Source organism: Haplochromis burtoni, unplaced genomic scaffold (genome assembly GCF_018398535.1).
Source record: "Haplochromis burtoni strain Fernald_Lab_line unplaced genomic scaffold, NCSU_Asbu1 Contig_219, whole genome shotgun sequence".
NCBI classification, from domain to species: Eukaryota; Metazoa; Chordata; class Actinopteri; order Cichliformes; family Cichlidae; genus Haplochromis; species Haplochromis burtoni.
Genome location: NW_024582580.1, coordinates 595,620 through 617,937, shown reverse-complemented (window position 1 = coordinate 617,937; position 22,318 = coordinate 595,620). Strand labels below are relative to the sequence as shown.

At 38.6% G+C, this 22,318-nt stretch overlaps 2 protein-coding genes and 1 long non-coding RNA gene across 4 annotated transcripts; 1 reads left to right on the top strand and 2 right to left on the bottom strand.

Moving 5' to 3' along the window:
* Positions 1–1,216: 1,216 nt before the first annotated feature.
* On the bottom strand, positions 1,217–11,185 carry LOC102294107 (protein-lysine 6-oxidase). The gene is made up of 7 exons (XM_005936653.3): positions 10,100–11,185; positions 9,106–9,214; positions 8,522–8,659; positions 8,165–8,321; positions 5,396–5,491; positions 5,173–5,288; positions 1,217–4,333 (listed from the first exon to the last, which is right to left on the bottom strand). The coding sequence occupies exons 1-7, from the start codon at positions 11,022–11,024 to the stop codon at positions 4,327–4,329; spliced, it is 1,548 nt and encodes a 515-aa protein (XP_005936715.1). The 5' UTR covers positions 11,025–11,185; the 3' UTR covers positions 1,217–4,326.
* A 2,393-nt stretch (positions 11,186–13,578) lies between these two features.
* Positions 13,579–18,633, top strand: LOC102295402. Its single transcript, XR_316721.3, has 3 exons — positions 13,579–13,780; positions 14,010–14,197; positions 17,345–18,633. It is a non-coding gene; the product is annotated as an uncharacterized LOC102295402 (long non-coding RNA).
* Positions 18,634–18,692: 59 nt separating this feature from the next.
* On the bottom strand, positions 18,693–21,294 carry LOC102295085 (nicotinamide riboside kinase 2). 2 transcript variants are annotated; one of them, XM_005936657.3, is made up of 8 exons: positions 21,085–21,294; positions 20,918–21,008; positions 20,144–20,192; positions 19,729–19,906; positions 19,565–19,636; positions 19,351–19,457; positions 19,115–19,200; positions 18,693–19,012 (listed from the first exon to the last, which is right to left on the bottom strand). In XM_005936657.3, the coding sequence occupies exons 1-7, from the start codon at positions 21,108–21,110 to the stop codon at positions 19,115–19,117; spliced, it is 609 nt and encodes a 202-aa protein (XP_005936719.1). In that variant the 5' UTR covers positions 21,111–21,294; the 3' UTR covers positions 18,693–19,012. The 2 variants fall into 2 exon arrangements, with proteins under 2 accessions (XP_005936719.1, XP_042082523.1); XM_042226589.1 differs by lacking the exon at positions 20,144–20,192.
* Between the last annotated feature and the right edge of the window lie 1,024 nt (positions 21,295–22,318).

The following is a 22,318-nucleotide window of genomic DNA, read 5'->3' as shown; positions in this document are numbered from 1 at the left end:
AATGAAAAGTAGTGCCAAACTCCTTTTTTTTCTTTTCTTTTTTTCCTTTGGCTTCGTCAGGCTTGTGTAAGCCTAACTCAAGACTCTGTCCAGATGTTGGTGTGAAGCTACACAGCTGAGCAAACAGCCACTGTCTTCTCTGCAGCATGACATGATTAAAATGACATGCTGGGCCAAAAAGACCAGCGGAAATCTGACAGAGTTAAAGGTTAACATCTTAACTTCAGAGATGGTAAAGTTAGCCTGACCTACAAATGGGCAAAACTCAAATGTTAACTTCAGTGGTGAAATATGAAGATAAATACATACATTTGTTTACTTTAATGATAGTGTAGACTTTAACCTCATAAATCTTCCATGCTGATTATACATCAGTTAATGTATAATAGTGTCACAAACAGTGTAGACAGTTTTGTGATATCACAGGTCAACCTTTTATCATAAACCCTTAAAACAAAAATGACCCTTTCAAACATTAGTGTATTCATTAGTCAATTTTAAATATAATAAAATACTACTAGTGAAATAATTTAGTAATAATAGTAGAAAATGTGTTCAAAGGCAGAGATACTTTCATCTTGTTTGTGGATTTTTGCTTTTCCCCACCTCAGATTTCACAGTGATTTTGACATTATGTTTTTAGCAAAATACCTTGTGAAATATTAAGAAGATGAAATCTGGGTTAAGATGATTCTAATGTGTTTTTTATCCAACACCTCTAGCAATTCAGTTTCATATCAGTTATCAGTTCAAGTGTTATCATCTATCATCCTTGACATTTCCAGTTGTAGCACAAGTTAGATGGCCTTTTTGTTATAAAAATACAGACATTACTTTAAAAAATACAATTTAAAATACATTCACTGTTAATGCAGTGCTATCACCAACACTAAAATTATGCTGTGGTAAAGAATATGCCTGAATAAATGAACAATGTAAATCAGATTGTGAGACTTTGAACCCCTGCACTTAATACAACCATGGCCACGGACTCTTAGTCTTCATTTATTTTTGTCTGTGAGCATGCTGAGACTTTTAAATCTCTGCTGCAGATATCCTCTGCTGAAATAGTCACAGTCTGTAAATATTGTCTCCAAAATTCCTGGACAGACTGAAATGGAGTCGACTTAATAGGAGCAGGGGGGATTTTTTCCAGACACTTTCAATAACATAGACAATCTATTCTGGCAGGGAAGCACCTTGGCAACTTCCAAACCATTTCAATTGTGTCTAATCTCCCCGGTTCGCTTCTTTTTTAAGCCGAGGCTGAGCTCTGTTCCGTTGCAAATACCCAACATCTGTGCATTTAACGGCGCATACATTGTCTGGGGCCTGTTTTCCAGTGCATCACTCAAAACCACTTCATAATGTACAAAACCTGCACGAGTAAGTAAAAACATCTTTGAATCAGACAAACCATCATCCACTCAAAGCGAACGTGATTGGAGCAGGTTTGCTTTTTTTTTCTTCCGTCACTCATTGCTGTTTGAAACCGTCTACTGCTTGCTGCAAAAACACAGTTGCCTTTAGAAAAAAAAAAAAAAGTTCAGCAACACGCTGGACATCCTCCCTGGCGTGATGTGTCAATCCTCCCACTCAGACAAAATATCCCAGAGCTATTAAAAACACCTCATCCCGGACAAGCCCCCGTGCATGTGAGTCAAACCAAAATGTGGTGAATTCTGAGCCAAGAAGGATTTTACAACCCTTTTTTAAAATATGCATCGAAGAAGAGAATTGGAAAAGGCCTCCATTCATCATGCTCTGACTGTGTTTTAGTAGATATGGCAAGGATGCAGAAGATCTTGTGTCTTCACAGAGGTCTGTCAGCAAACATGCCGCCAGCGTCTGCCTGCAGGCCTGTTTGTCTCTGAGGCCACACACTGAGGATAGAAACTGCTTTAATCCTGCAGTGTGCTTATGAGTTATCTCAGATCTTACATCACAGCTGTTGTCCAACTGTGATGTAAGATCTGAAACTGTCAAAAGTATAATTTATACTACTTTTCATATAGTAAATCAACAGACAATCTTGAAAAAAAATCCAAACATATTTTGGCATTTTCTAACATGAAACTTTGATTTGTAATGTAATGCATCAACACATCAGACTATATTTTCAACACTGTTTTATCATGTGAACATTTCCATTCACTCAGTTATACACTAACACACACTTGTAGAAACATACTCATAACATACATCCTTGACAATTTAACATAAAACGAGTATTTGCAGTTTTCTAATATGTCCAAGTTAAAGGATGAGCTGGATGTGGTTTTGTTTGTTTCCTGTTGTCAACAGATCCCCTGAAAAGATCAAAATGAAGGATTTCTACTAGGCTTTGTCTGTGTTTATTCAAAACCTGATGCATGTTATTCATCTGCTCCCAAGAGCTCCACTGAAAAATATTCTGAGTCACACTCTTTAACCGGCTGACTTATTTCTTCTTTTATCATCAACATGGATGCTGTGGTTTATTTTTACTGGAGTCACTATCCGCTGCCATAAATACTGCTGTTTGAGTAGTGTTCGCTTACTTAGTGTGCTGCAGTTTTAGAAAATTATGTTTTTTTTTTAAAGCCACATATATTATACATATGCAGTGTGATCCTATAGAAGGCCAGGATCACACTACACAATAGTCACCCAGTAAGAGCTCAGTCCTGGGACTAAAAATGGGCTGCTTTAACCCATGGGGTGTTTTGTAGTGACCTATTGGAGAATACAACTTCTCTTTGTCTTTGTAAAACCTTCCACCATGTGTTGTGGATCTTCTTCTCAGTTTTGGTTTAGATGTTTTTCCATGAGAATTGTTGACAGTAGCGACGATCTAGAATATCTTTTATGTAAAAACCTCTTAACATCCACCAGATTGGATGGTGATCTGTTTAGGGTTATGTTTAGGTTGTCTCTGAGCCACAGGCTAATAAGCAGGTTTCAGATTCTATCAGTAACCTTTAAGATGTGGTTTCATACATGTGTTTGGACCTTCTATTATAACTAATGTAGCTCCTCTATTATAAGAGGAGCTAACCTTTTTCTTATTTTTTCTTATATACAAGGTATGGTCAAAAAGCTCCAGGAACACTATCCTAAAATAACAAAACAAACAAACACAAAAACATACCTGATTTAATTTTAAATTGAAGACCGACTTCCTTGGTGGTACTTGCTGGTAATTAGAATTGGACCTCCAGCTATGACCCAGCAGTTTTCAGTTGAAGCATCCTAAGTTTCCAAGCCCGATGGCGACACTTCAGGTCAGGAGTGTGACGAGGAGTTTTTGGAGGGGGTTTGGAGGGTGTTCCATGAATTCACCCGTCATGACCAGACTATCAACATGGAGTTCTACAGTAACATCCTAAGTTGTCTACAGGACGACGACAGACGTTATAAAACATCACTACTTTGCCTGTTGGCTCTGAAGCGTCAACTTTAGTGTTTTGGTTGCCATGGTTTTTCAAGCCTGATTTGCAGAGCATTTGATCATATCTCATGTACAGTTTTAAAGGGGTTGATATTCATATGATCAAAGTTTCAAATAATAATGTCACTGTATGTGGAAGTACTGTACTCCCTGTGATCCACAAGATCAGGCATCAGACTGCTCTAAATGCGTGGTCAGCTTTTTTCCCCTAATATGGTCGCGCTAATATATCAGGCTCTGGGTGTGAGCAGACCAGCCCGATCCAACGTGATGTTTAAGGAAGGGCAGCCAATCACTGCTGAAAACCAGGGGACCTTGTTTTGAACTGGTAATCACACAAAACTCCTCTAGTAGAGAGGAAGAACAAATTATGGAGCTGACAATGAGCAACATTAAACCTTATCCCTAAAAGAGTTTCCCCAAAAGAGTGGATGTTATAAGGTTAAATAAAACTCTAGATGTTAATAATGTGCACATAATAGTAACAAAAATCAGAAAAAAACATTAACAACGACATCAAATGACAAACAATACACACATTTCAAGCGAGTAAGTAGCACTTAAAGGAAGAAACGTGTCTACGAACAGTACTTGTATTTGTTAAGAAAAACAAACCAAAACATAATTTGTAACCAATCGTAGCACATTTCTAGAACTACACAATCAAGTAATTCTGATGACATCACTAGTTCCATATACAAAGTTTGTGTAAACTAATTTTGCATTTATTCTGAATAAATGCAACCCCAAGACTTCATAGCAGGAATGCAGCTCACCATTACAATACAACATTTTACCAACTGCATAAACCTTTTTTCACTGATGTTGTTGAGCCTGTGCAGTACAGACGGGGTCTTACTGCCAAACTTCTGCAGGTTTCCAGAAAAATTAATATTTCAACCCCTGAAAACAGATAAAGAGAAAATCATTAAGCATTAGGAATTAGAATAAAATATATTTGATACAGCTTTGATGCAACAACCTGATGGTTTTCACTAAAACATTTCTGGGAAATGTCCCAGATTTTTGGAACCACTAATTTAAACTAATTTGGATAACATATATAAAGAGACATCTCGTGTTGACTAAATCTGAAATATTTACCAAATGAATCATTCATTCCAGTTCAATAAAGGGAATGTGGTGTTTAAAATGTCCAGAGTACAAAAACACAGCCTACAGTCACAGGAAAGTGTTTGCAGTACGAGTGCAGTCCTGTGAAAACCTCAGATACAAACCTAAGATGTGCTTTCATCTTTTTTTCTTTTTGGTTTCTTCTTCTTCTTCTTCTTCTTTGTTTAAGAAAGAAGAGACTTTCTCCTGTTAGCCCTTCCAAATAAACCATGTTCAATCTTTTTTCAAAGTGGTGTTGTGAACTTTAATCTTTTAAATGCTAAGTGTGGCCTGTAGAGTCGGAGATGCAGCCATCTGTTTTTTTGCTGTTTCTCTGAGAATTGCAGTCTGACCTTGAATTTGCTGAGATGTCAACTCCTAGGAAGATTGTGGCACTGGGTTAACACAGACCAACAAACTGACAAAGCTTCTGCTTACTCACACTTGCTGTTGATCAGTTAATCAAATCTATTCGATTAGCAGCACTTTAGCTGCTACTTACCTTCCTAATTCTTATGAAAACAGGGTGGACTTGGTTTTTCACAGGACTGCACTGAGCCCTCTAAAAAGCATTGTTTTTCACTCGAATCTATGCTACGATCATGCTCAGAGAAACCCTCTTATAATACCTCGTTATTCGACAGTTGCGTGTCTGAACATAAACGCCTGTGTAAGTAATATCACATCTCACTACGTTGTTGTTGAAGTCTGACTCCAGGATGTGGAAATTGGGATTGACTGTAACCTGACAAAAAAAATACATAAATCATGAATAAATTCTGTAGCAGGAGGTTATAAACATTTATTTCTGTGTTGTGAAATACACATACAGAGAACGAACATGTGACACACCTTCAAGATGTAGTTTCCTGGAGGCACATCAGTGATGTCAATCCACTGACAGTCGATGTTGGCAGCGTAGATGTCATGGCAACCTGGGCTCAGACCCTACAAAACACAGTCACCTCAGTGAGGTTTTATAACTTGAACAGGCGCACGCATATCTGTCATAAGAAAGCATTAACCTTAAACATTATATAGAGTCAGAATCACAGAGCTCACACAAAAGATACGATAAATATTCCTGTGGCAACAGGATGTTTAGTTTTATTGGAATAAATGTTCTAGTTAGAAAAACATTTCTCTGAAGTGGATTTGGAGGATTTGCAAAAGACAAAAAACACAAAAGCATCTTTATTTCTAATGTGATAAACTAAACAGAAGGATCAGAAGTCTGCTGAATAGCTTATGAACTTTTTTCCATTGTTACATATTTTTCTTTTTTTCTCTGTGTGTTATTTTATTACTCAGCCTCTCATTTCAAATACCTCCTCCCGTTTCTCCTGTTTGATTGCGTGCTCCGCCCTAATGCGTCCCACTGCCTCTAACTGTCTTCCCTGTGTATTTAAGCTGTATGTCTTCCCTTTTTTCCCTTCCAGACTGTCTTAGTGTGCACTTTGCTTTCCAGCATGCTCTTAATGAGCGCTGCCTTGTGTTTTCTACCCAGTTCTGTTTCCTGGTATCTGGTTTAGTCTACTCCTCGTGCTTTTGTCTGATGGATTCATCACCTGCACATCAGACTCACTTTTACCTCAATAAAGACTCGTATTTTCTCCTAAAGCTCTTCATAAAAGTATCTGAGCCTTCAGAATAATGCAAATGAACACTTGCAGTTGTTTTCCTATTGAACTACTTTAAAAAGTCCTACTCATTCTTACTTTTCTTGTTTAGCTCTTATTTGCTATTTAAAGTGGGTCTCCACTGATTTTACAGCTCAAGTATATTTACTCATCATGGTGAGTGGCTGTGAACACAGCTGTTTAATGTCGTCTGTGGCTGTGAAGGAGCTTTGTGAAATAAATGGCGAGAAGCCTGCGAGCCAGTTCAGTCAACTCAAGCAGCATTGCTTCAGACACACGTGACATGTCTCACTTTCCTCACATCACCCTCCCAATTTGGTGGTTTGTTTAAGCTTCATAATTTGCAATCTCTGTCCTGCACTGCTGCTCCTTCCACTTCCTTAAAATCTGCCTGTGCATATTTAAGTATCAGTAGTGTCCCGGAAGTGTGTAAGTGCTGTGCACAGCTTTACAGATCCACATTGTCAGGGGGCAGGGTCAAAACTCTGTAGAGGAACCGGTGAGCTACTTTACATGTTTTTGCTGTTGGGCCTGATGCACTCATAGTATACAAAGAATGTGTCTGTACCGGAGTTACTGTAGTTTTTTAATTTGTTTTTTATTTTAATTTCGATTTGATATGGGGTTTTTTTCAGTTTCTTTACAGAGTGAGTTTTCATATTTCATTTTAGTTAGTAAAATTTTAGTTTTAGTTTAGTTTTTATTAATTTCAGTCATAGTTCTAGTTTTGTTTTTTAATTTTCATTGCATATTTAGGAAAATCAATGCAATACAAATACTGACTCATAGTCTTGTAGACATTCAGAGCTTCAGTAAATGCCCATCAATGCCTCTTCAGGCATTAATCAAAGTAACAGATACTAAAACTAATGATGTTTTCTCTACATTTACATATTTTATTGCAGTTAGTTTTCCAAGTTCGCAAAATCATTTCAGTCTGCTATTTTTTTTTCCAAAAGTCTAGTTTTTATCTATTATTTTATTTTATTTATTTATATTTATCCATGATGGGTTTTTTCTTGTTTCTCCTTCAGTTTATTTAGCCAGTCAGCTTTCTACGGTTAGCGACATCATCTTTGGGCTGCAAGCCGTTGGTTTTCTGGAGGACTTCGCATAAATGTGTCTGTGTAGTCTCTGTGCTGGCTGAATTGTGTGAAGTTAGAGCTTTGGATGGATGTTTCACAGATACGTGAAGCCATAATTCCTGCATTACTCATCACTTTCAGGCTTTTACATGTAACAGATTTGCAGGGAGAGTATATTTTTCTGCTGCTGTAATAAATCATTTTACACCCGGCTTGTCTGATTGAGCTGATCTCACCATGAACTTGAAGACCTCAAATATACCAGAATCCTGGAGAGTCCAATGCAAAAAAATGTGTTTATTTAGTCAAATACTGCTTGAGTTTGGCACAAAGGTGGTGATAGTTGATATATAGCAAGTCTCTACTGCTGTTTTAGTCTTTACTTTACAGGGTAGTTCAGAGAGCAGAGAGTGGGGGAACAACACCCAGGAAATAGCCTGAAGCAAATTAGACTTCAGCCTCCATGCTTCACCTGAGGTGCATAGGTCAGCGATAGCAGTAGCTTTACATTTTAATTTAAGTGCATGTAAAAGTATCTCTTTTTACCAGATCGGGAATGATGCATCTCAACTTTAAAACTTCACTTCACAAAGATCTTAAGACTTTGCATGTCTACTGCTGACCTATCCCACAAAGTTATGGAGGGTTCTTCCTATTAAAAAAGACTTTATCTCCACACCGCCCTCAAATGAAGTTGGGCTATGAAATCTTGCGAGAACTGTTGTAAATCCGCAAGCATTCCGACTCAGAAAACAAATAGGTGGATGAATGTTTTAAATAAAATTAAACCTAACTGAACTGAGCATCTTCTTTCTTTATCTTTTTCCTCAGCTCTCGTGTAAAACAGATATCAATCCGTGCAGCGTTATATCACATAACAGATGATGGTGTGTTACCTGCGTATGAGCTGTACAGGCGTAGCGTCGCCTGAATCCAGGATCACAGTTCGTGTCCTCCAGACAGAAACTGGCCTTGTGTCCCTCTGCCACTTTACGTCCTGTGATAACATCCAGCAGATCGTAGTTGCTGAAGGCGTCCATGCTGTGGTAGTGTCTGTGGTTGCAAAACAGATGGAAAAGAATCAATAGCGGATATTTTGTTATGGCTCAAGAATGTCTAAAAAACCCGCAATTTTATTGTCTTAAGTGAATTTTGAGGGTTTGGTGTTCTTCCTAGTTTGTCATATCTGAATGGCTAATCCCTTTTAAAAAAATTTTTTTTAAGAAAAAGGATTTAGGAGTCATCAAACTCACTGGTGACAGCTGTGCCAGTCCCACTGATATCTGGGCTTGAAAGGGAGGAAGTCAGCGGTGCCTTGGTTCTTCACTTTCTGTGGAAACCGCAGGAGGACTCTGAAGTTGATGTCTCGCACAGTGGGTCCATAAGCCGATCTTGGATGAATCACAGGAGAAAAAGGCGTAAGCTGCATTGGAAAAGTGCTACTGGCTGAGCTCCCAGGTCTAGTTTTCTTAAAAGTAACAGAGCGCAAAGGGTTTGTTCCATTGTGCTTAATGCTTTTGGGAAAACCAAACCAGAACATTTATGTCTTGGCAGGACATGATGTTGGACAGTCATGTTGGACAATCATTGCTACGTAATATGATCAAATGCTTTTGTAACTCGCTTAACAAAACAGTTATCCCAGCATGCTTAACAGCTTACACTGGCATAATTGAATGCAACCCTAAAACAACTAAAGGTTGTTCTTAAGTACGTAAAACGGATCCCCACTAAGAAAAAACAAAACAAAGGACATAAGTATGCGTGTCTGCCTCAGTGTCTACGTGCTGCTCTGTTCATACTGAAGAAGTGAATCACTTCTGGCACCTCAGATTACCTGGCCAGACAGTTCTCCTCAGCCGCACAGCGAAGCGCGTACATCTGCATGCGCTGGACATAGGTACCTGCTTGGATGGCATATGGGTCTGGCACAAGGTCTGGCAGTCCTGTTGGGAGGAGATTAAATGGACAGTCCAAGTTTTTTTTTTTTTTTTTTTCCTCCTGACATCTTAATGTTCCCAATTTATTCAGGCTGAGAATAATCCACAGAAATAGACACCCTGAAAATGTAAGCTGCTTTGTGTTTGTTGGCATAATTTAACATGTTTCACATTCCTTACAGCTCCAAAAGCCAAATAAGACTTTTTTTCTCTCTCGCTCCTTGGCTTTTTGTTTAAGGTGAGACATAAAGTTATGAAAATTGTCCTTAAATAATCAAACAAGCAGATGATTTTAAATATAACAGTGTTTTTATGTGTCCATAGAACCGTTACATGAATGTAAAGCCAGTAATATTCATGCCAAATAATGGATATAAAGCTGTTTTAAAGTAGTGGCCAAATTAACACTAAAACAGGTTTTGCTTGCTGGAATTGTATTATTTTAAAATATTGATCACAGACACAGTTTCTTAATCCACTCTTAATTTTAATAATTTACATTGCAAATCTATCCATTTGGCTAACTATATGAAATATAAAATTTGAAGAACAGCTAACAAATATCAGGGATGTCAAACTCATTTTACATCGTGGACGTTCATGTGAAGTGGGCCTGATCAGTGAAACGAAACTATTAAGGTGTAAAGGCTCTGTCTTGTTATCATAAATTTAGAATATAAAGTTTTCATTAATTCACAGAAAATGTACTTTTATGTAGTATGAATGGATCAATAGCAAAAACTGTAAAACTTAATAAATTACTCTTAAAAGTTCAAAATCTGAACTATCCTTTACACCGTCCCGTGGGCCAGACAGAGGCCTTATGTCTGACACCCCTGATCTACATAATCTGACTTCTCTAATATTATATAAATGGAACACTTGACCTACCGTTTTGGAAATATCCTGTGCCGTACCCTGTGCCAGGCGGACGGAGGGTGCGGGCCGCTGACCTCCCTCTGGTCGGATACATGTTGTAGAAAACAGAATTCCTGTGGTTTTTAAGCGGGTTTCGAGGGTCGTCATTGACCATGTCCTCTCCATTGCTGTTTTCCTCAGTAAGTGCAGGAAATACAGCCGGTGCCTCGGACTCATTTTCCAGACCTGACGGGTGTGCTGAGATGAAGCGATCAGTCTGAGCAGGTTGCCTGGAGACAGGCGTCACCTCCGGCCCCGCGCGTAACTGTTGGTTTTGCGCACCAGGTCCGGATTCACCTATTCTAGTATGTAGTGCGGTATTATCCACAGTGACAGAACCTCCATTACCGCCAGAAGAATCTGTTGAACTCCCCGGTGAAGAGGCGTTCGTGGTTCTGATGAATTCACCATTAAAATGGCGTGCGCCTGGATGTCTTACAACTGCTGCTGTAGGGCGTTCAAGTCGCTGTCTGAACCCTGACGCATGACGATTCACGGGCGCATACGGTCTAACATCGTATCCAGGTGTGAGAAGTCCCGACTGTGCACTGTTATCAGTCCTGAACTGTCTGGAGTCATTTGGTCCGGTTCTCACAAGCGTCATTCTTCTGCGCGCTCCAGACATCTGGCTCCCAGTACCATCCCTCCGACTGCTCACGTAAACCCTGGACTGGCTGGTGGACCGATACGGAGCCTGGTACTCCAGCCCAGTGCTCATTAAACTGTAAACCTGCCCGTTGTTCTCCCATTGAATCCGGTGCCGCCAGGGGCCAACCGTGCGCTGCTGCCCAAAGCTGAGGGGGAGTAGTCCTTGGAAAATATATAAAAATAAAAGTGATCGTTTAGCCATGGCAATTAAACTTAATAAATTAAAGCCCACGTGTAAGTTAACAAACATCACGTAAGTTTGCGCGCGCAGACGTTGAAGCTTCGTGGAGAATGGATTAAAATCGGCAGTGCGCTTCCAGTTTCAGCTCTGACACAAAACAACATAGCACTTCTCAGGAGGACTGAGAGATGGAGAGGAGAGGAGGGCTGAATCCTTTTTCCCGGCTCGTTTGTCGAATTCAGTCCAGTTACTTTCACTAAGTCAAGCTTCTAAAGAATTTAACCCATCCCTTGCTGTGGTTACGTGCGGTTAGACAAGTACGTTTGCTGAGTAAATTTCACGCAAGGGTGTTAACTTAACTCAGCCAAATGCATCACCTCGAGCTGGTAAAGCTCAGGGAACACTAAAGAACACAAAAGGATATGAGTTGTTGTGTTTAAGTAATATTTTTTGTTGAGCAGAACTTACTTTTTTATTTCAATATCACTCCTTGTTATTTGACACGTTGCGAAAAAGCTAAAGATATCTTTATATGGAGTTAAAAAGTCACGCACGACCAGTTTATCAAGCTAAAAAACAAACAAACGAACAAAACAACAACAACAAAACAACGATAACAGCTGACAGTTTCAAATGAAACATGAAGACATGCAACAATCTGGAAAAACTTTACATTGCGTAAATAGTCTTATTGACCACAAGGTGGCACTTTGCATCTGTATCAGACCATCCCAGTTTGCAGTGCCCTAACAGCTATCACGGAGGGAGCCCGTTCCCATAAAATATGTCCATCTTTTCTTTTGTCATTTATGACTATAACTCTTTTTTAAGGCTAGCTGCACAGGTTTTAAACACGCTTCTGTTTGTTATGCTCAAAGGTGTTTCTTTGGGGATTTCTTTTCAAAGCCTAACAATGGTCAGTGCCTTCATTGTTCAGCTATACCCTTTTTTTTAAATCAATATATTACCTCTTCCCCCCCTTCTCACCGTCTCTTCTCCCCTTTGGTTTTCTTTCTCTCCCTCTCTTTCTTTCATTCTTTCTTCCTGTCCTATCCCCCAGTCATGTCTGTCCCGTTTGTAGCAACTGAAAATAAAATAAATTCATAATTATAATAAAGGTCAATCAAATGGACCAATATGGCAAGGCCATGATGATCCACTTGGTAAAATAAATCCGCTTGGCATCTTTCTTGGCCTTAAGACAACAATTCTGATGGCTAAAGATCCAAACTGGACACACACAAAAAAAAAAAAAAAAAAAAAAAAAAAAAAAAAAAAAATCAATATATTACCAAATAAATAATACAAGCAAGCTGTTATGTTTAATCTGATTACAGATTTCAATTCTACATAATATAAATATATTTTGCATCTTTTCTGTTTTATTTGATATATGATCTGTCTTTACAAATTTTTAACCCACTCTTTAAAAACAAAATACAGTTCATTCGCCCTTATCTGGAGCAGAACAGTATCATGTATATTTAGCTGAAACTGCACCACATGGTATTTGAATGAAGTGAGGTGGGGATTTTATCGCAAGGGGTTAAAGTTAGGTTTAAGATGGAGCGGAGTGTTGTGTAACAGTGTGAAGTTGGCTCGATGGGTCTGCAAGGCTGCAGTTGGACCTGATAGTAGCTGTGTTCGACACACAAGCTGCTTGGGTTCAAGCTTAAACACACGTTTGGTGTATACTATTATACCTTTTTTTAAAATTAAGTGTGCCAGAAATGCTGGCGTCTCCCACTGCTGCTCTGGACTTTCTGCCCCACGATGCTCTCTGCCAGCTACACAACAGCAGAGCCTGAAGGTAAGCAGGTCAAAGCTCAAGGCACAATGTTAAGATTGTTACGATGAGCTAGTATGTCCCAATCACATTGTATGAACTGCTATAACAGTATGAACCTTGTGAGAGGATCTGTAGTAAGTACTGAAAGAAAAACATCAGTCTGCTATTAGGAGCTCAACAGCTGTCTTAAACACCAGCAATTACAAGACGCAGTGACTATGCACAATAACGAAACACTGTCTTGTTCCAGACAAGTCCAATATATTAAAATGATTACATAAGTCCCGTTTCATGCTCCCTATTTTTTAAACTACAGTAAGAAAAACCACTCAGCAACACAGAAAGTGGGAAGAAATTAGAGAACCAAAAACAAGAAAAAGCACAACAAAAGCAACAGACATACAAATCTTATAATGGACGTTTGTGCTGCTGTGTTAGTTCCCTTTAAGCCAGACGTTTTCTGATTGGCTATCCCATGCAAACAGAAGGTGTGGAGTTTTTGGCTCACAAGAAGTTCCTTTATGTCTACCCAATATTAGAACTTTATTGTTTTTTGTAATATTGTGACAGAAAAAGGGAGAGCACAGTACTTTCACACAATAAAGAAAAAGCATTTTTTTAAAAAAAGAACAGGGACATAAATACAGATAATACTTCATTGTGACAAACAAATATACTTTGATACTTTCTTTTACTGCGTGTCTTAAGTTTTAAACCTGAAAATTAGCTGAGAGTTTGATTAACATCAGCAGGATCTTTTTTTCAGGTAAGGTATGAGTTAGATATGGGTCACGGACAGGTTAAAAGACACTGACATATGGAGAAGTGCTGCTGAAGTGTCGCAGTATCTTTCCTCTGCCAAAAAGGGCATTGAGATGGTGAGCCTTCATGCTTTTCTATTCTTAGCTGGAGAAACCTTCTCTCTTCCAAAGTCTGGTACCGCCCCTGCATCTAGATTTATAAGAGACGCAGATCCTCGGCACTGGTTTGGCACAAGACTTCCCGAGCAGGACAAGTAACCCACAAAATGTAGCCAGTAAGTATTAATGTTGAATTAAGTCTTTCTTGTGTGTCTGAACTGAAAGTAAACAAATCACGACAAATGCTGCCACAAAAACTAATCTGTGACTGTGAATTGGGAGTGCTTGGAAATAAAAATAAACAGTTTCTGGTTGTTTTTATGGTACACCTACAGCAGCAGCAGCAGATCCTTCCCCGGGTGACTAATTCTTTTACACTGAATATATCTTATCCCGTGAATCTAGGTATCCAGGGCTGCTCACAGCTTTGCTTCTTGTTAAGGAAGATGATGGTCTTAAAATGGTTTTACCACAAGAAACTTCCCCTACATGGAATATACCTGTTGCTTTCCCCTGAGGCCTCACACTGCCACTCTGAGGAGTATAATGATAGATCCAGAGGGTTTACCACAGATCATGGGGAGACAATACAGGTGAGATACTGAAAAAAAAAGTGCTTGAAAAACTGACATTTGCTAGTAAACTGTTTTGGGTTCTGCGCTCATGTGGATGTTTAATGCCTGTTAAAGCAAAAAGCTTTAAATAAAACAAGTTCCTTTTTTAGTGTAACCTGAAATAAAATGCTTCAATGTCTAGTGGAAGATTAATTATAGGCTGTCGGAGCGGCAGAGCGTCAGCTTTCTTGTGAAACGCTTCTTGCTTATCTTCGATTAACCCTTGGCACAAATCAGCCCGTCAGCGCTCCTCACATTTCATCAGTGAGACACATGCTGCTGCGTCCATCGTCACGTTTTCATTCATTCATTCACACGTGGCGATTTGTCTGGTGAACTTTTGATATGTAACCTATTAAAAACTGCCTTAATGTGACCCCGGGCCAAAAACTTTGTGTTTTCAAGGTTAAGCTTGTCAGAGTCCTTTTACTTTACTGAGTGGTTCCATTTTTACAGTTTCACTCAACTTTGTTTCATTTAAAACTTAAGATGTGAATAATTTTCCACATTTGGATCATTTGTTAAAATATTCAGTGTGATGTGTTGTAATAAATTAAACAAAACTCTATAAAAGCAGCAAAAACAAGCTGCAACATTACAGCCAATAAATAATATACATGCCTTATATCTAATACATATATAATATATATTGATTTATTATGGGCTAATCTATATGATGAGCATGTTTTTTAACTTGGTGCTGAAACTTCTGTAAGTTTAAGAAAAGTTTCCAAAACCTCACTGTAGTATACCAAAGTACCTAAAGGTTGAGCGCTGTTATACATTTTTATGTTCGATGATCAAATCACATTTTTAAAAAACATATTAATAAATGAATCTTGTGTTTACTTGTAAAAATAAACGATCAGCCATGTGGTGTATTGTTTCAAATAATTAACAATGAGCAAGTCAATGAAAATCCAAAACTACATTAAATCACTCTTGTGTGGTACATGTTAAGTATTAAAGACTAAACTATTGAATTTTAGCCTGTTTATGTTAACTAAACAATGTGTCTGCTCCTGAGTAGGTGGAGTGCTCCTCTGCTGGGAGGGTCAATTTGCACTAATTGTGCAGTTTCTAATAGCAACTGTCAGTCATTAATTCATGGAGTGTACAATCATGTGAAAAAAGATTGTTTTCACGGGATTCAGTGCAGTCGTGTCAAAAAAAACAACAACTAAGTGTACTTACTTCTTCCATAGGAATTAAGAGGGTAATTAGCAGCCAGGTGCTGCTAATCAAATGCACTCGATTAATATTCCTCAGGAACTCTGAGCACCTCTATGAAAGCAAAGGTTTGGCAGTGGACATTTTTCTCAGGAGTGGACATCCCAACAAATTCATTACAAGCCATAAAACCCCAAAGAACAAGAACTCAGACTCTACAGGCTTCAGTTAGCATGTCAAATGTTAAAGTTCACAATGGAAAAATTAGAAAAAGAGTGAACAGCTGTTGTTTGTTTGGAGGATTTTCTAGGTGAAAGCGTCTTCTCTCTAAAATGAATATGGCACAACAGTTTAGATTTCAAAGTTGCATCTGAACAAACCACAAGAATTCTGGGACGATGTCCTTTGGGCAGATGAGACAACATCGGAGATGCTTGGGCAAAATGCAAAGCACCATGTTTGGCAAAAACCAAGCAGAGCAGGGGTTGATGATTTCAGCTTGTATTGCAGTCACATGACCGGGGCATCTTGCAGTAAATGAGTCGACCATGAAGTCTTCTGTATACCAAAGTATTCTAGAGTCAATGTGCAGGTGTCTGTCTCACAGCTAAGACTGACTGAAACTCCCAAGCACAGCATAAAATCTACAACAGGATGGATGAAAAAGAGAGGAAATAAGGGGTTACAATGGCCTGGTTAAAATCCAGACCTCAACCTGACTGACATGCTGTGATGGGACCTGTGCATAAACAAATACCTGCAAACCTCAATGAACTGAAGCAAAGAACAGTGAACCAAAATTCAGATAAACAGAAAGTCAGTACTTCAAGTTAATGAAGTTTTACTTCAAGTTATTGTTGTTAAAGTTGGTTCTACGAGTGACTGAATAACAGGGTATGGTTCGTTTTTCACACAACTGCATAAAGTCCTGCGAAGCTTTCTTTTACACAACTGTTTTTCCTCCTCACTTGAGTTAATTATCTTCTGCTGCCAGGATCATTTGTTGGTATCAGGTGGGTCGAGTTTCTAATAGTTGCTGTCAATAACACACATACTGATGGAGGACAGGACCAGAATACAGTCATGTGTGTATTTTGGCCTAAGACCAAAATACGCATATGACTCTATTATGGTCAGTCATGTGTTTGACTGGCAGAAGAAGTCATGCAGATTAAGCTAACATGCACTTTCAGCACAAAAGCCTAAATCTTTATTAATTCATCATCTTTTCATAGAGATATTTAACATTACCCTTTAATACTTGCTGTGTCTGCAGTTCTTCATGTTATCGGCTATTCCAAAAATGACAAATCAGTTGAAGATCTCCAATTAAACATTTAATATTTTATAATAAAGCACAAAAATGTGTTTGTTTATCACCTACAATTCAACCTTGTGGGATCCGTAAGTAAGTATGGAGGTGGGTTTATTAATTTAAAGCAGCTTAAAAGTTATTTGAAAATATTTGAAATGTTTTAATCCCCGCTTATTGTTACATGTGTAAGTCATATGATAGACCACAACTGATTCAGTTGTTCATACATGTTTGTCTCAGTGAGCCACCATAAATTTTCCTGTCATTCATTCACTGGTGAAACCACAACTGTTCACATACCTCAGGGGTCCTCGTTCTCTCATACAGAGGCTCTGCTGAGCTTGTGACAGCCAGTCATCTCCTGTGTCACTGCCTCTCCACCCTAATATGGACACCCCGGCTCTTTATTTGGGGGTTTCCATGGCGTTGGGGTGACGTGGGAGCACATGCCACGTATCGAGGTTCTCACCTTACTGGGCGGTTGCATGAAGGCAGATAGCCCCTGAGTCAGACTGGGCTGCGGAGCCTCGAGTGGGTGTGTGGCAATAAGTGATTTCTGTAGGCATGCTAAATCTATTCCCCTGACACCTCAGGCACTTAGCCTAAATATAAACTAACAGAGCAGCTACCCCCTGCTGCAGGCCAACGCTGGCATGTGAAGACTCCAAGAAACGAATCACAAGACCCTGAACTCTCCCCGACACACCCTCTGTGGATCTGCCAAGTCCAGGGACAGAGCTGGCTGGACTTTTCTCACAGTAATGTACAGTATGAGTAAACTTTTATGACCAAAACCTTTATCCAACACTGAGCTATTAAACTGAGTATTGCTATTGTTGTCACTGGCCCCTTACAGCAGAAATTGTCCATTTAATGGTTTAAAAATGATTGTCATCAGCTGGAGTAATTAAAACCCCTTATTGTAACCATATAATTCATTTTGGTGCTTGATATTAAAATATTAATAAAAGTGAAAATGCATTGCTCAATGTCTCCCCTTGTTTCTGTCGGCTGAGGCCGGGGATTGTGCTATGTGGGTGACTCTAAAGGACTTTGAAGAAGTGCAGACACTGCTGCTTGATGAAGCTGATGCCAAAAATGAAAGATTTGCTCCTTTATTTCTGTAGGAGTGTTACAGAATAGGTGATAGAGAGGTCGTGTAATGTTGCTGGATGGGGTGTTGAACACCTCTGGGAAGCATATTGAAGTTTTCAACCAGCCTACCTCCCAGTGCTAAAGCTTTAGCACGACCTCCTGGTGGGCTGTGACCTCTAAGAGTAGATGTAAGCGAGAAAATCATTTCCCCATCAGAGCTTACAGAAATATCACGCTGTTAATTTCACAAGAGCCTTAGAGGGAGACACTGTGTCTTGTTAAGTACTCACTGGTTGAAGCTGCCGCTTCTTCTCTCCAAGACTACATAAAGCATTTCTTGTTATAAGCAGTAGAAGAAGATGGTGTGCAGGTTTCTCTGAATGAGGATCAGAATGACTCTGAATAAACCCGAGAATGTCTGAAGGACTTCTCTGTGTTAATTATTATTTTCTACATTAATCACCAAAATTATACACACTATGAAAAATGAGCAACGTGTGTGGGACAAATCATTCAGCTTAGTTACACAAATAGACGATTAAAAGTAAAAGACCTTTAATGAGTATGACTGAGTTTATCATATTATATATGTTTGTTCACCATGTTCTCAAATGCATGAATGCTCCAAGTACATTTAATATATTGCTTTATCAGAAGTTTTGAGAAAAAAAGGAGGCAGGTCTAATAAATAACTTTTCCCTGAAACATTTCAATTCCTGTCTTTCAAAGGGGAATCAGCCACTCCTACTATTGTGGAGCACTAAATCTTATCTATATGATAAGAAGGCTCATTCAAGTGCAGCCAGATGTTAGGTTTGTGCCTCAAAAGAGGAACTACGCGGATGTGTGTTTGTTTCATGAGATACAGAAGGAAGAAAAACAGGAAACATGAAGTGGTTTCAGTGGGGTTTTAAATCAGGAGACAAAAATCCTTCCAAACAGTGAGACTTTGTTTTTGTTTTTTTTTTAAATACAGCAAGACCAAAGTTACTGGTGTTTAAACACTGGGCGGTCCAGAGGTGGCTTATCTTTGTTAGAAAAACAACAGTTACAGAGGATTATACAAAACGCAGCACTTCTGCCATTAGTTCTTCATATCTTACATGATTATCTATTTACAAATCAGGCTTAGAGCTACTGAACGGATGTTATACATTTACTCAGATTTCTATATTTACAAGTTTATACACAAATCCGCTGTTAGACCCGTTCTGCTGTAAGGAGAGAGAGAGAAAAGCAAAGTTAGCCACACTGAATCAAATGATTTTACTGATCTGTCAGTGAAAATGTCCAAGATTTGATTTTTTTTTATTTACCTATAAGCTGTTTAGAAGGGAGTTGTTAATGGTTTCATACACTTTGTTGTAAATCTCTTCCTTTGAAGTCCTCCCATCAAGGTACTCTGCACAGAAATGAAAGGAGTATGAGAGCATTTCTGCTCACTGGTTGGTGGTTAAATAGGTTTTTTAGATCTGTGGATAGGCTTATGGATGAATGCGGGGATGCAGAGTCTCATTTATATTTCAAGAGGAAAAGCACTTGCTTTACAAACCTATTCTGTCGCAGTTGTCCTCCATCTCTTTCCTGTGTTTCAAGTACATGGGCCAGACGTGGCCATCGAACAGGCCGGCTGGGTCAGGGACCGTGTATGTCCTTGTACTGCAGAGAAAAAGAGATCAGTGTGGGGTTGTTGTGTTATTAAAGGCTGTGCTGTGGTGTCCAGCTCTTAAGGGGATTCTGGTAAAGTCACTGCAGGAGCTTGTTACCTTCTCCTCCTTTTGCACTCCTCATAAGGAATGGAAATGTAGAAACATTTGTCATAGACATCAATAAGAGGCCTGCGGAGAAAGCAGAGGTCAGATTACTCAAAAGCTTTAGAGGTCAGAAGGTCACAGTTTAGAAAAAATGAGTAAGGTCCTGGGAAGCCCACTTGTAGTTGTAGATGAGGAACCCCTCCACGATGAGAATGTGGATCCCCTTCTCCTCAGAGCCGGCTTCTTCGGCTTCAGGTGACAGGCTCACGCCGTGTGAGCGGGCAAACTTGACGGGGTTCTCCTGCCAGCCTTTGACAGTGTTGATCATAGCCTCCATGTCCAGAGCGGTGATCACTGATACAGAACAAGTAGAGAAAAGAGAAGAGCACGTTTTACCACACACGAAACCAACGCTCCTCACCAATGTGCTTTAACACACATTAGTCATGGTTAGTGAATGTCTCTAGCATCCACAGAATATTTGATTGAACATCACAAAGTTTAGGATTGATTGGTTACCAAACTACAGAAATGTGCAGGAAAGAAAGAGTACATTACTGCATGGTTTTCTTACGCGAAATCCATTCTTACCATCCCACTGTCTAAAGCCGTCCTCCCCGACTTCTATTTGATCGGGTTTCTGAAATAACAGTCACCAATAAAACATTGCTGCAACCTAGTAACCAGTCGGAACTGATCACACCTGGACAGGACAAGTCAAGGACTCGTCTCCACCAAAAGTGAACACACGGTGACGGCTTTCGATGTGGCTGAATTCGCTTCCCAACCTTAGGCTTAGAAAATCTGACAATTTTTTCATCAAATCTTAAAACTATTCTGAAAGGTACTAACGCTTGTTGTCGCCTCATCTTGATAGTGAAACATGCTTTGAGATGGAATATCTTGAGTCTGCGAAATAGAGATTCTGATTTGTCTTCAAAAGGCTTAAAAACATTTAAGGGGAAAGTTTAAGAAAAAGGCTTTCGACGTCAGTCATCCTTTACTGACTGTGAGTGGATCATGTAAAGATGGGTGTGGTAGATGTAAGACCTTCTGGCTTCTTTTACTCGAAGTGAGGTTTAAGTCTGACTTTAAGTGGGGACGCTCAGCCCTTTCATTAGCTGTCCAGGAGACAATCAGCCAAATGCATTACTAGACTACTGCCATGACAGGACATCTGCAGGTCAGACTGAGGGTTTATTTCTGAGCACAAAATGTCTTCAAGGACAAATTTTAAAGCAGCGAATGACATATGAAAAATAAAAATGCCTTGCACTAACTCAACTTTAATGACATTAAATTATTACTTTAGCTTTCAAGTTTACTTCAAATGTGAAAAAAATAAAATACTTTCATGCATCTTACCTTGAAAAAGTCATCCTGATGCACCACACAACAGTTGGGTAATGTCTTTAGTAGTCTATTTGTCAGAGTGGTCTTCCCACCGTTGGTCACTCTGAAATGGGTGCCACTTAGTTTTATTTTCTCTCAATTTCCATAAATAAACATCTATATATATATAAAAGACTTACCCTCCTATGCCAATGATGAACTTCATTTTTTCTTATTTCTTTTCTGTATTGGTCACCTCTGGAATTCAGTAAATAAAAGCAGGGAACCCAGCCAAAGCAAACACTCTCCCAAAGGCTTCTACTGAAAACCTTTCCCTTCTCCTCCTCCACAAATGTCCCCTCCTTTTACTACTTCATTGATAGACAAAGTCTTTGCCGTGCATTTAAAGGATTTGGCTTCAGTGTCACAGCCTCCCAAACCAATCAGCGTGCTTTGTCTCGTAGCCAATAAGGTGCCACTTCACAGTCCACGGCACCAATGATGGGGCAGGACTCGGGAGCCTCACAGCTTCGTGAAAGCAAAGCCCATAATTTGCACCTGCTCTGAGGAGTCAGTGAACACCAGCCAATCTAATGCACGAATAATCCCACACCCAATACACTTCTTAAAAAGATAAAGAAAATAATATGAGACTAAGGTGTGTGCCACGGTCGTATGTAGTGCCTCAAACAGGAAGCTGTTTGTTTTGTTCTAAAATTTGGGATGTATTTTTGCAAAAACTGAAAAGCTTTCCCATTTAAAAGTAGACTGTGATTTACATGCAGAGGACATTTCTCATAAAGGAAGAAACTATATAGCAAGGGTGTAGACTGTAAAATCATATATGTTATATATGTGTAATGTATATATGTTTATATATATGTATATTATATATATTTATATATATATTTATATATATATATATATTGTGTATATATATAGTGTATATATATATATATATATATATATATGTTTATATATATATATATATATATATATATATATATGTATATATATATATATATATGTATATATATATATATATATATATATATATATAAGTATATATATATATATATATATATATATATATATATATATATATATATATATATATATATATATATATATATATATATATATATATTAATTCATAATTTATTTATTATATATTTAACCATTAAAATATATATATTATATATATATATATATATATATGTATACACACACATATATATATATATTCCAAACAATCTGCATCACAGCATAGTGTGGAACCTGTGATTTTAAGGGGGAATTTTCCATGCATAGACAGCTCTGGGTAAATGAAAACCAGGAGCACTATATTTAACTGGCTGTGTCTGACTGCTGCGTCACGAATATTTCTGATGCAACTAGTTGGAGTAAATGGCAGCCAGCCATGTGACCACAGTG